The sequence below is a fragment of the Aplidium turbinatum genome, chromosome 6, assembly GCF_918807975.1.
Source record: "Aplidium turbinatum chromosome 6, kaAplTurb1.1, whole genome shotgun sequence".
Classification (NCBI taxonomy): domain Eukaryota; kingdom Metazoa; phylum Chordata; class Ascidiacea; order Aplousobranchia; family Polyclinidae; genus Aplidium; species Aplidium turbinatum.
In genome coordinates, this window is record NC_137477.1 from 25,579,379 (window position 1) to 25,592,615 (window position 13,237).

The following is a 13,237-nucleotide window of genomic DNA, read 5'->3' on the forward strand; positions in this document are numbered from 1 at the left end:
GACATTTAACCGGTAAAAAGACATTCCTTTTATCATCAAACATGAAAAATCACTGTGACGCCATATCAAGTATATTGTGAACGCAGAAACGAAGTGGTAACCATGATTTCTGGTGAGTGCAAATAACAAATGAAAGGCAAGTTTTACAATTGCAGTCGCCGTTCTTCATTGTAGCAAAAAAATATTTCTAATTCCATTTTCAATAAATATTAACCAACAATACTTTGTAAAAATGGTGAAGATAGGTTTTGAATAACGACAGGCCTATTATAGATGAACAAGCCTAGCCTACGGCCAGCTGCACCAGTTATCTAGTTTAATTCCAACCTTCATATTAAACATTTCCCAATCCTAGCTTACCGAACGACTTCCATTAGAATGCTCTATAGGCCTATGCAAGTGTCTTCACTTGACAAAATTAGCATGCACCGCAAAGATTTCTGATGCACTGTTAAAATGTTCTATGTTCTATACTTTTTGGTGTAAATTGTAATAAATTGTTAATAACTGTAGGGTATACTCATATAGTGTCCTAAAGGAAATTTAGATACTGCCAACTAGTGTGTAATTAATTTGCATGAAATAAGTAGATCAGTTCTGTTTAAAAAATGTAATTCTTCTTCGTTTAAGTAGTTTATTGTAGTACTCGTTTACTCCTCTCATACCACCTTGCTTACTTAGTTACAATTCCTCCTTTTCGCGTTATTCATTCTTTTAATCTTTGTACCGACGTACCACGAAAAAGTTTACCATACAAATTGAAATAGGTTTTGAAAACTATTCACATGCATTTTATCTGTAAAACATAGTGGGCTTATAATTTTCTGGCGAGAGAGAAGGTGTCATACTTTAGGTTTTTGTTAACTTGCTTTACCAACCCAGTTCTGCAGTCACTTGCATGCTTTTAACAATAAGCAATAATTCGTTTATTACAGAGAATGACAACTGAACTTAATTTTGTATGAACGCTTGATGAAATGAAAACATAGATGGTTTTAGATTGAAAAGGTAAACCGGTTCTTGTAAACTATTCATTTAAAAGCTGCAGCAGCGGCTCCGATTCCTCCGTGTCCGGCAATCTTCATCTTACCAGAGCCTCCGCGTTTGGTCTTGGAGAATTTTCCCATGTATTCGCTAACTCGCTGACGAAGTTGATTCATCTGGTAGTAAACAAAAAAGCAATTAGTTCGTAAAGGAAAAAGAGAAGACATCTTTATTTGATTCGTTGTATGAATTGTGATAAAAAAAAAGAAATCGCTTTGGCCTATGACAATCATGGAGCCATAACAACTTAATTTCGCAACCCAAAAAAACAACGAAAGGTACGATCAAGTCAATTATGCTTTCTACGTCCTGATCTATTGGAAGTAAAGAATTAGCTTAAAACTATTTGCTGCAAAAAAGTCAAAATAAAGGTAGAAAGAGGCTAGGTAGCCTATCTTACAAAAATTAAAAGAGACAAACAAAGTCTTCTAAAGCTATGATTTTATACTTGTGTTGAAAAAGAACGAATTTAAAGCAACTACGAAAATTAAGAGTTGCCAAAATGCGATGAAAACACAAAAACGAAAACAATAGACTGCAACCTCAAGGGAAAAAAATTAACAAAACCTATTCAGTTGAGTCATCAATATTCGTTTTAACACTTTGCAGTGTAAACAATAAGATTTTGTAAATATCCAAACGAACCTGGTAGAATATAAATTTTGAGTTTGAGTTCTGCTGCATAATAATTAATATGCTCATCACCATTAGCCTACTTCTCGATCAAACTCATCATCATCACATGCTTTGTTTTTCCATGTATTTGAAAAAGTGTGGGATAAATGCTCACACACAAATAATACAATTTTGGTAAAGAGGTTATTTTTGTAAACCATACACAAATAAAACCTAACAACCAGACGGAATTTAACATAATAGGATAACGTTATACTTCACGTTATCCTATTATGTTAAATTCCGTCTGGTTGTTTGGTTTTATTTGTCTATGGTGCACTCAGGGCCGGATTTAGCTGATGGAGGGCCCGGGCACTTTTAGATCGGGGGGCCTCCGTGCAAAAAAACCCACCTCTACGTCTACAGTAGCATCAGTCCAGTACTACACAGCATTTTGCAGAAACTTTAAAGGCCAAAAGGAAAAAAATAACACAAAATCATATTTTTTCCACATAGGGGGGCCCTTCAAAAGTCGGGGGGCCCGGGGCAACTGCCCCCTCTGCCCCCCTAACTCCGGGCCTGGGTGCACTAGTAGCCGATGAATATGGCAAGTTAGTCAAGAAAAAACAAACGTTTCCATAAATTAATTTCAAAACTGTAGTTAATGACAAATATGTTTAGGAGGGTCATCAATAAAAAATTTAAAAAAGGTTCTTTTACATCTCCAGAAACTACTTTTTTCTTATACCGATAAATGGTCTAACCATGGCCACCTGGATATGCGGCCTGATTTGTCACATTTTGCAGATTTTGATTACAGCTACTGCTAGTGCTTGACTGACATTTTTTGAGATGTTTTTACTTTTTGCGGTTTCCTAATGACATAAAACTTTTTTGTTGCCTTTGGGAAGCAGTAGCAAATGAGAAAAAGTAAGTTGAAAAACGCAAAATCAGACTGTTATTGAAAATTAACAGTCTGACTAAAATCTACAAAATCAAATTGTCTTTGTTTTTCAACATGTAAGGATGTTAAAACCTATTGTGTCATCTGGGGAAAAAATAAAGAAAGCGTAAAAATCTAATTTTTAAAAAAAATTATTTAAACGTTCGCCCAAAGTTAGAAAAACTTGGAAATTTCTGCAAAATGTGACAAATCAGGCCATATCTTTAGGTGGCCATGGTCTAACTAAAGACTTGTACCACAGCGACAATTTGAAGAAAAATTTAATTAACAATTTGACACCAAACGACACAAAATATAAACCAAAGAAGGAAGCCCCGCAGTTTTTACACATAACTTGCTAGTGGATTGGATAGTCCCCCACTCCTCCAGTCATGCTCACATTCTTTTCGCTTTAAAATAGTAGACAAGCCGTCGGCTGCAAAGCCGAATTGGTGGGAACCCTGGTACGGCACTCGAAAGGGCGCCGGTTTGACACGGTTCAAGAGCATGCGGCCGTGTCTTTGGTAAGACACTTTAAGTCTAAGACATGTCTGAAGGTAGACACGAAGATTGGCTTCCTTGCCTTCCAGTTTCCTTAATTTAAATCTTCAACCAACGGGCGTAAGCCTAGATACGATACGACACACACACAGTATAGACAAGCCAACTTACGTCATATTTTTGTCTGGCGATTCTTTGTTCGTGGTCATACTTTTCGTCTTCGAGTTTATACAATGCATCCCACAACTCATGAGCCTTTTCGCAAAGCCTGGAAATAATTTATTGCATTGTAGGTATCATTTCTGTCAAAGTTAGATTTGCAAAACATTGTAATAAAGCTGTTCGGCTAGCGTCCAATTGATGAAAGCATCTAACCAACTCTCAATAGAACGTTCCCAGACAACTGTTTTATCTGGTCCAAATCTTTATTTGTGATAAATCCACCAATGAGATCATCCAATAATAAATATAATTTTTTCAATGTGTGCGACGACTAGCATTTGGGGTTAATTATGTTTTTGCTTGCTTACTTGTCTGTACTAAGATGATCGATGTTGAGTGGTTTTCTACGATCTGCTAAGATTTTACGTTTCTTTTCACGCTCAGTTTGTCGCCTGTTAGGCTTATTTCTTTCAGCCTGTATGAAAGAGAAGTCAATTCAACATTCGTTACCGACAAGTATTTCATTTCAATTCTTTTCTATAGGCTATGAATCAATGTCAGGAATATAACTGATCAATGTTTAATAAGCAACTAATAAAAGCAAGTTGGAAGGTGGAACTTTTCAACCGTAGAACCAAAATAAAAATATTTAGTGATATCCCACCCTGGCCATGTAGCCTCCATAATGGAGAGACATGTTTGCAATGGCAGCTTTTTTTCTTGCTTCTTCTTCTAAGCGTTTTGCTTCTTCCTCTTCATCTTTCTTCCTTCGCTCTTCCTAGAAATTAAAAAAAATACATCAAAAACAATGAAAAATACTAAGCAAACAAAATGTAATAAGGATTAATCATGCTAAGTTCAACCATATGTAACCTCTGGAGATTATAATGTTTTAAAAAAAAAAACGATGGTAGCCTATTTTACCCTTTCTTGTGCGAGCCGTTCCTTTTCCCGTTCCTGGCGGATCCTGATTTGTTCCGCTCTTTCTTGTTTTCTTGCTTCAATTCTTACTCTTAGTTCATCCAATTCCTCTTCGTCTTTTCTTCTTTGATCAAAGTGAGCATTGATGAGAGATTGAAGTTCCATCAAATCCTTTTCCATCCTCTTGCGGTGAATGTCTTCAAGATCAACAACTTCTCCTTCGGGAAGTTTGGGAGGAACAATTTTCGAAACGGAGAGTCTAAAAAGGCATCATTAGGCTACTGGTATTTGTGAAAAATTCTTTGGTAAGCAATATTTTTTTCAGCTTTGATTGAAAGTTATATTTAAGTTAAAGTTCAATTAAACTTAAATATGGAAATGACACTAAACGATTGAAAAGCCGAAAAACAATTTATCTTACGTCAGTTTTATGTCACTTTGCTGACATAATTTTTAAATCTGAACAGCCAAATCAACTTTAAACAATGCTAGAAGAGTTTAACATGGAAAGCAAATAGGTTGGTCTTAAATTGAACATAAACAAAACAAAAGTCATATTTAATACATTGGCAGAAACAGGGAGTAATATTACACTTGATGGAAGAACAATCGAAAGAGTTGATTAATATAGGCTATTTATCTTTGTCAAAAAATTACAACTAACACCAGCAAAGAAAATGATATAACAAGAATACCATTTGGCTGGCAAGCCTTCAGCAGAACAAGTTCAATATTTAAGTCTAAATTGCCCCTTTCTCTACAAGTCTACCACAAATGCATTTTTCCAATTGTTACATATGGCGCGGAAACTTGGAACCTTACCAAAAAGTTAACTTTTAAACTAAGATCAATGCAAAAAGCACATGAACGAATTATGACGGGTTTAACATGGAGAGACAAAAAAAACTGCTGAATAGATTTGAAATCAAACAAAATTGCGGGATATTGTGATAACTATCAAAAACCAAAATGATCGTGGGCATGTCATAAAGCAAGACATCAGAACAACAGATGGACTAACAAATTGACAGCTTGGACAGCCTGAGAAAACAAACGCAAACGAGAAAAGCCAAAAATGAGATGGAGAGACGAGATTGACAAAAAATGTGGAGCAACAAACTGGTACTTAAAAACACACGATCGACTGGATTGGCAAGAAAAGAGGAAAGCCTTAATTCGCTCTGCAGTGGGCTACCACAGGCTGAAAATGATGATGATGATCACTTACTTTGGCTGTGCCTGTTGCTGCGGCATCGGCTGGAAAATAAATATAACATTTCAGTTCGAAAGAATTAGCTAATCATATGTAGCTTACTACCTGTTTTTCGAAGCTTTTTTTATAAGCCTGAAGCAACAAATTAATAGCATTATTGGCATGCTCAACATTGTGCAGACATTCGACAATGCTAGCTTGGACTAGAGCAGGGGTGGGGAACCTGCGGCCTGCGTGACTGTTCCATGTGGCCCGCGTCAAAATTTCTTTACCCAAAATATATTGAAACAACAGCTCAAAAAAGAGTAGGCTCTGCATTCTCGTATATTGCGAATGGCCTTCTATGACTAGTTAATCCATCATAGAAGGCCATTTATAACAACAATGTGTACGTCACAATGTAACCGTCACAATGTGACCAGTTATTGTCAATCGGTCAGTTATGGCCCAGGGCTTACCAAACTGGGGGTCGCGACCCCTTGGGGGATCGCGTAATGAACTTCAGGGGTCGCAGAAAGTATACCAATTTGCACAAGGTACTGCATATTAACACTTCTGTGCGAGATGCTGTGACAGTTATTAACTTTATTCAGAGTCGCGCACTCAATAGGCTGCCCGTATTTTTGAAAATTTATGAGGTGAAATGGAATCGGAGTTAAAAACTCTTTTACTACATCGTGAAGTGAGGTGGCTTTCAAAAGTCAAGCTTTAAAATGGCTAACCAATTAACGTTGAAAACCGAAATTGCAATTTTTCCAACAGAATAAAATTCAGTCTTGGTCCACCATTTTCGCAATGACATCTAGCTTTTGGAATTATGCCAAATGTCAGATTTGCTTGAAGAACTGAACGAATTTAATTTGTCCCTCCTAAGAGAAGACATCAATATTTTGCATTGAAATCTAAAATTGATGAGTTCATCAAAAATTTGAACACCTGGAAACAAATATTTCAAAATGATTTATATATCTGAAATATTCTCACTTCGCCTACCGTCGTTCCAACCTAAACAGCATTGAAACTGCCTTAAGACCTGCATTAACAAACACTGAGCCATGGCTGGACTTGCTTTGTGGCAGAAAGCAGTCACACCCGTGACCCATCACACTGAATGTGTTTGTTTTTTTGTTTTGTTTCCAGTAGGCTGCCAGTGCCCATAGCCCCATAGGCTTCGTTGCTATGGTCAAAAATGAATAAAAACAAATCGACCTGAGTGCCGGTAAATTGTTTTTGATTTTCGTTAGATTTAAGCTTTTCAATAAATATCACAAATGTATATTTCGCACTGTTGGTCGTTTTAATCGTAAGGGGCCGCGAAACATTTTAGGAGATTAAAAGGGGTCGCGAGCAAAAAAGTTTGGGAAGCCCTGAATACCATTCGTGAAAAGTGTTTTGCAGAGTAGCCTACTTCTCAAATTAGCAAAATTTTACGTTGTATAATGGCTTCTAGAAAGAAAAGAAAGATTGGTGATGAAGGCAGAATGTTCCAGAAAAATTGGACAAAATTTCGAAATTTTTAGTGGCCCGCCTGTGTTGTTTCTCATTTTATGTGGCCTGCAATACTAAAAAGGTTCCCCACCCCTGGACTAGAGCAAAGTCACCAAACCTACACAGGAGATACAATTTTGATTTTTAACTCTAAGCTAAATATACTTTATATCTTTCTTATTCTTAATCATTTGAGTGGGTTTTTATTCTAAATCCTTTCGTTAAATGCAGAGTTGTTAGGAAAAAAATTCAGTGCCAATGTTTCAAACTATTGAATTTAACTATTATGTAAGGCAACAGTTTAATTTTTTGAAAGGTTTGCTGATCCATAAGTATATTTTCTACATGTTTGGACTCTTTTCTTATTGCTCAAACGGTTTATAGACTACCATACTTCAATATTAAATGCATTTTGCATGATAATCGAGTGTTAATAAGATGCTCATCAACAAAGCGGCAGCAGTGAGTTGAATGAAATGAATCGATACCTCCTCGGCCGGTTCTTCGTCGGAGACATTGTCTTCATTTTGTGAAGTTTCTTCTTCGTCGAGAGGAGATTCCTCTGCATTATTTTCGTCTGCGTCATTGTTTAAATTCTCCTGATGACGTGAAATGGAAGCGTGGAAAATTAATAACATGCAATCTTTCAGCAAGCCTCAGTCTAGATTGGCTCCAGAGTTCTGACTGGGCGTAGTGCATATCATGCAGAGATATGTTAAAAGACCAAAGTGTTTTACTTGACCATGGTGAAAGGCACACTCGAAATGAAGGTGACGTGATGTTGAGTTTTTTACTAGTGGAAAGTAGGCTAGATAGCCTAAAGATTTCATAGGTCTAAGTCATTAAAAACTACTTGACTTTTTTAACAGAAAACAATTTTTTTCACAACTACATCGCTGTATCGGAATTTTTTAATCATCTTTTTTTCGAATTTAACTTTAGTCGTGATTTTAAGATACATCAGTATATTCGTAGACCCTTGGTAAAAGTAGGCTATTTTGAAATTTCCATCCAAACCCCTCTCCTCTACTCTGAAAACTACTTTTCGCTCAAAATTGCCTCGTATTGTATGGGTGTCAATTCTTGTTTGTGCCATCTAAAGTTTAAATATTGTTTGCTTTTGTATCAAAACACGTTTGTGTGAAACTGATTATATTTAAGCCGCCGTAAATTGACCAAACCTTATCTTTAGAAACTTTTTTTTTTAAATAACGTCACGTTTAGCTTATTTTGTAATGACAACTGATTCACTGATAAAACGTCTGTGGCTCCTATCTGCAAAGAGTTACTTTGCATTTTCGATTTAAACTCTCATTCTGAGACTCATGGCTCAACCCCTTTTCATCTTGCTATTTACTGCTTTATTTGCTGGTTTCAATTTCATCACTGAGTTTGAGATGCTCTTGGTAAACATGCTTCTGCTGTAACAACCAATTGAAAACCTCAGGCTGGGTATCTGCTGAAGATGCGTCAACGGCAGTATTGAGTGTAAAGTTGTTGTAGGCCTAATGGATGGTGGTCGATGAGAGGTGGTTGTAGAGAAAGCTCTATCAAAAGGATATACTAGATAGACAATGCGTCAATACTGTAAACTAATCTTTCAGAAGGTCTTTCCTTAAATTTCCTCACAATGCACTCCAGGCAGCATTCATGAATAAACTGTTTTTCTTGAAACCTATACCGTATTCTTCCGATTGTTTTTTTATTACCCATAAACCAAATATGGAGAGCTTTAGCTCCACAGCATTTAGTACACCTGTGGGAGACCAGCCAGTTCAACTCTACATCCATAGCTCAGCCGGTTGTGAGGAGTACTGACTAGCTTGACCCTATATGTCCTATTATGGATGCATGTTTGACTTGTTTTATACTAATTACTAAGTTTGGGTTTTTGGACAAAAAATTCAAAAAAATTATACCAGAGGTCTTAAAATATACTGTTGTATCCCAAAATCAGAGCTAAAGTTGAAATTAAAATTATCCTCCCCCTATTTTTAATGATTATCAAATAGAGCGGCGGTAAACATTTCGGTTTGTTGCATCACAAACGTCAGATAATTACCAGTTTTTAAATGTAAATAAACTTAAGATTTAAACTTTTACATTTCCAAAAACAAACAAAGAAGTTTACACAATCCTTTTGATTCATGTCAGTGCTTTCTCAAATGGGAGAGGGCAAGCAAATTAATTAATGTTATTTTACTTTCGCTGACGAGCTTCGGATCTTTCTCTTCGATTTTCCATCCTACAGTGTTACCTTCTCTTCGACATTTTTACACTTGTCCACTTATCGTATGGATGACATGCAAAACATGAATAGGCATGCTAATAATATGAAAGACAAGGTAGTGGGGTATTAGAGTGGCAATGAATGGAAGAAATATGACGCAAACAAATGTAGAAATGCATATCAATTGATTACACATGGAAATGGTTTGTGAATAGAGTTGAGACTAACCATTTAGTTAACGATTGTCTAACTAAAGTAGCCCATAAAAACTAGTGTTTCTCCGATAAGTTTTGAATCATGTGTCTTAGGTTTTCTCATAAAAGAAAACAACAGAAAAATCAGTACAAACAACCACACGGTTGCTGATTAAAATCAAAAATAAAACTGGAAATAATTTTCCAGACTTTTATTTTTCCTGACAGGAACCAAACAACTCAATAAATGAGAAAAACTATTTTTTTGTAAATAGTTTTCACTTCTAAATGGGAACAAAATTCAGTTGTGAATTCTGTTAAAACGAAACAACTCTTTCTGTTGCTGGCTTGCAAAACTAAGACAGCAAATTAAAAATTTATTTCGATTTGCTTGAACGAAGTAGCCTACCATCAACAATGTAAATTCAGTTCTATAGCAGCATAACATCAGGTTGCAAAGATGTAAAAAGGCAAACTATGCTAAACAAGTTACATGTTTACTAGAGCCTGCGTAGAGTTACAGATCAAATTTGGGTTTAAGTTTGATAAACGTTCTCCAAGTGTGAAATAATAGCCTACTGCTAATTTGTTTACTCTCAAGCAGTCTACTGTTATTATTTTGACACAATCTTGGTGTTATTTGCTCGGGCACCTTGCAAGCAATCAATGATTGTAGCTTTGTTACATTTTACAATCTTGTTGGCTTGATTTTTCCTGCTATCGATTTTGTGTTTCCGATCAATTTCGAACAAGATCAAAACAACTGTTAGATTTAATTTGAAACAATTAGTTTGAAATTTTTTTGGTTTCTCACCTCATCACCATCGTAGTCTTCAACGTCCGACATCTTTGGTCTTTTTCAAGTTGTATTGACCCAAACAAACAAAGTAACCGCTATCATATATAAAACAAAATTTGCACAAATTAATGGGAGTACCAACGTCTTAAGTGACAGGCAAGTGCAATAATTTAAAAAGCATTTTCTTTTCATGAGAAGTTTACTGTACTGTATCTTTCTTTCTGTCTCAAATGACTAAATGCAGTAGGCTAAACGACGACACACCCTACGGTTGAACCAAGGCTTGTTACTGAAGTTTGGTCTGCAGGCTAGTTTTAATGTCAAATCTATACTCCAAATCCATACTAATAGAGAACTGAATCGGAAGACTTAACGGAATACAACATTGTTCAGCTGTATCGCTTTGTTTCTCACGAGCAGCCTTGTGGAAGTAAGCTATACAGTTCACAATGGGGTAAAAACGCCAATGAATTACCTCAGGCTACCTTATCTGTTGATAGAATACTACACAATATCTCACAACAATCCTTAAATCAAATTGTAAGCTTATCAAAACTGCAGCACTTTTCTGCATTGTCCCTTTTGCTTCTCGGTTATCTGATGCTCTCCAGAGAGAAACAATTTGCAAGTTGCTTTCGAAACGCCGGTCTCTGTATAATTATTACGTCACTCTACGAACAGCTGAATTTTGCTATCCTGGCTTTGAAACTTCTCTTCAACCGTCATAGGAATTTAATATTTCTGTTGCTGCTCAGCTGTTTATGTAGAAAGCACGGCGTCGAAACGACATAAAAAGACTTTATTCAACGCATTTACAATGCTGCCTCCTACCGAGACAGACCAAAAATACGAATACCATGTTACATCAATCGCGATAATAATTGCATTATGTGTGTGACAATTGGCGGGTGTGGTAGGTTTCTAAATATTCATCCTTAATTTTTCAGAAAATCCTACCACGCTAAGTTGGCTTACGGCTTACGCGAACTGCTTTGATGGGGTAGTTTTTTTTAAAGAATTTGATGTTAACCAAAGTTTTTTTTTCAACCAGTATCGTTGGCAGGGAGTCCGAGAGTTACTTTTAGATCAGTCCGGGATGATTTTAGAAGCCCAGAAGCTTTTCAGAGAGCCTGGAAAGTTGAAAAGACAACGCATCTCCAATTATTTTGTTACAATACAATCGCATAAAGTTCGTTTTAGAGACAACTTCTGCTTCTTTGAAAAAAACTAACTTAATTCTCAATAGTTTTAGCATTTAGTCAGTTTTCCTCGTTACTTTTCTCTTTTCTGAACAAGTGTCTTTTTTAAAGTTTCTTGGTTTGTGACTAGAGGATGTCTTTACTTTAGAGAAATTTTATACACCTGAAACAAACTTTCGTTTTAAAAGTTTTTTGTTCAAACAGTTTCAACCACTGTATGCTGAAAGCATTGCTTGAATGAAATTCAATTAATTAGGACTTCATTAATTAAGTGTCAACTGATAGTAAAATGTGAAATGGAGGTTTCTGAACATTGTAAAACCATAGATATACCGTATTTTGAGCTCACACACTTATCTCATGGCTATAACGCATGTTGTTCTAACCGTTTTGAAGAATTTTGAAAAAAAATAAACTTAGTCGGTGGTAAATGTAAAAGATCGAAATGCCATGAAACTTTCAACCAGCACGGTTGCCAGTACGAAATATTTTTCTTGATTTCGTTAATTAAAGAAGCAAAAAAAAAAGCTGAAGGGAATTTTTAAGGATCTGGCTTTTAAAGTTTAGTTGTCATATTTGTCGTGTCAAATATACTGTAAAATATAGCAATTTATTTACTAGCTTACGGAACATCGAATACTATTTCAATAGGCTATTGTTCCAAACACACAACTCGGTGCAGACTTGCACTAATGATGATCAGGGCCGTTAAGAGGATATTTTCGGCCCATTATCAATGAGACCCTCGAGCTCATAAATCAAGACACTTCTAAGGAAAACGAATAAGAACAAAACAAAGCTTCAAACAAATACCCGGTGCTTTCTCACGTTTTCGGGCACCTTGGAAAGATTCCGATCCCCTAAAATCTACCAGCCCGGGTCCAAAAGTACCACTGGACCCCCTGTTAACGCTACTGATGATGATTCTTAATATAGATCAGGCGTCTCAATCTCGATGGTGGTGTATCATTTCACTGCTGCGTCATCAGCCTCTTATAAAAACCGAACGTGCGGCTGTTCCTTCTTTTGATTAACGTATTATAAGACCAGACATCTCTTCAGATGCGCCCAAGAGGATTGTCGAAACGTGTGTGCGGTGGCATCTCTGAAGTTGCACGTATGATTGTGTGCAACAACATGCGCTGATGAGCTATGACAAAACATTTTTAAAAACGGAATGGCGGGTTCTGAAGAGTTGAAGGTTGCGAGAAAGAAAGATTGAACCAAGGATGTTGTTGGGATAGTTTGGGCAGCAACCAATGTAAACATCAGGGCCAGAAAAAAAGTTACCTGAAAAGAAAATAGTAGAAGACATAAAAAAATATGCGATGCTTTCTTCGTTACTGGAAAAACGTTAAGCCCTGAAAATCATTCCGGCCAAAGGAACAAAATTACATCTTGTACCCAACTGAGTCGAATCATTTAAAACTAACTTATACCTATTATATTAAGAGATACTTTTTATGGATGAATATCGACACTCACCCATAAGGCAAGATAGCATTAGCAAGAAAACTTTTTAGGTTCAAAAGTTGCTTCATCTTAAATAAAAAAAAATAAAAACTTTAAAAATCGTTTTGAGAACTTCCCAAAAATGTAATTTAGCTCAGAAAAATAAAAAAGTTAATTTAAGAAACACTGGTTGAATCAAGAGTTTGATCAGATAACTCATTTTTCTTTAATTATAAAATTATCTGAAAGAAACCACTGAAAGTTGTTTCGTAGGGAAGTCTTGAGTCGATATTATGAAACCGGTAAATACAAAACCCAACAGGTCTCATTTTCAAGAATGAAGAATCAACAACATAAATTCAAATTCCATAGCGACTCTATTAATCACAACCTGTGACAAGTTTAATAATTGTTTAAAAATGATGCACGCATGGTTAAAGGCTCATAAATGGTCTACGATATAATTGCCAATTATT

General features: G+C 36.0%; 1 protein-coding gene across 2 annotated transcripts; it reads right to left on the bottom strand.

Moving 5' to 3' along the window:
• Positions 1 to 4: 4 nt before the first annotated feature.
• On the bottom strand, positions 5 to 10,212 carry LOC145771650 (troponin T, cardiac muscle isoforms-like). 2 transcript variants are annotated; one of them, XM_082583377.1, is made up of 8 exons: positions 10,126 to 10,207; positions 7,376 to 7,486; positions 5,415 to 5,443; positions 4,190 to 4,445; positions 3,930 to 4,043; positions 3,634 to 3,740; positions 3,275 to 3,371; positions 5 to 1,160 (listed from the first exon to the last, which is right to left on the bottom strand). In XM_082583377.1, the coding sequence occupies exons 1-8, from the start codon at positions 10,156 to 10,158 to the stop codon at positions 1,032 to 1,034; spliced, it is 876 nt and encodes a 291-aa protein (XP_082439503.1). In that variant the 5' UTR covers positions 10,159 to 10,207; the 3' UTR covers positions 5 to 1,031. The 2 variants fall into 2 exon arrangements, with proteins under 2 accessions (XP_082439503.1, XP_082439504.1); XM_082583378.1 differs by lacking the exon at positions 7,376 to 7,486 and having other exon boundaries at positions 10,126 to 10,212.
• Positions 10,213 to 13,237: the final 3,025 nt, after the last annotated feature.

Excerpts from the sequence above, each read along its gene's own strand:
- LOC145771650 (XM_082583377.1), bottom strand. The coding sequence starts at position 10,158 with ATGTCGGACGTTGAAGACTACGATGGTGATGAG. Across the intron at positions 3,741-3,929 it reads ATGGAGGCTACATGGCCAGG|GCTGAAAGAAATAAGCCTAA; the intron begins GTGGGATATCAC and ends TCTTTCATACAG. Across the intron at positions 1,161-3,274 it reads TCGCCAGACAAAAATATGAC|ATGAATCAACTTCGTCAGCG; the intron begins GTAAGTTGGCTT and ends GTTTACTACCAG.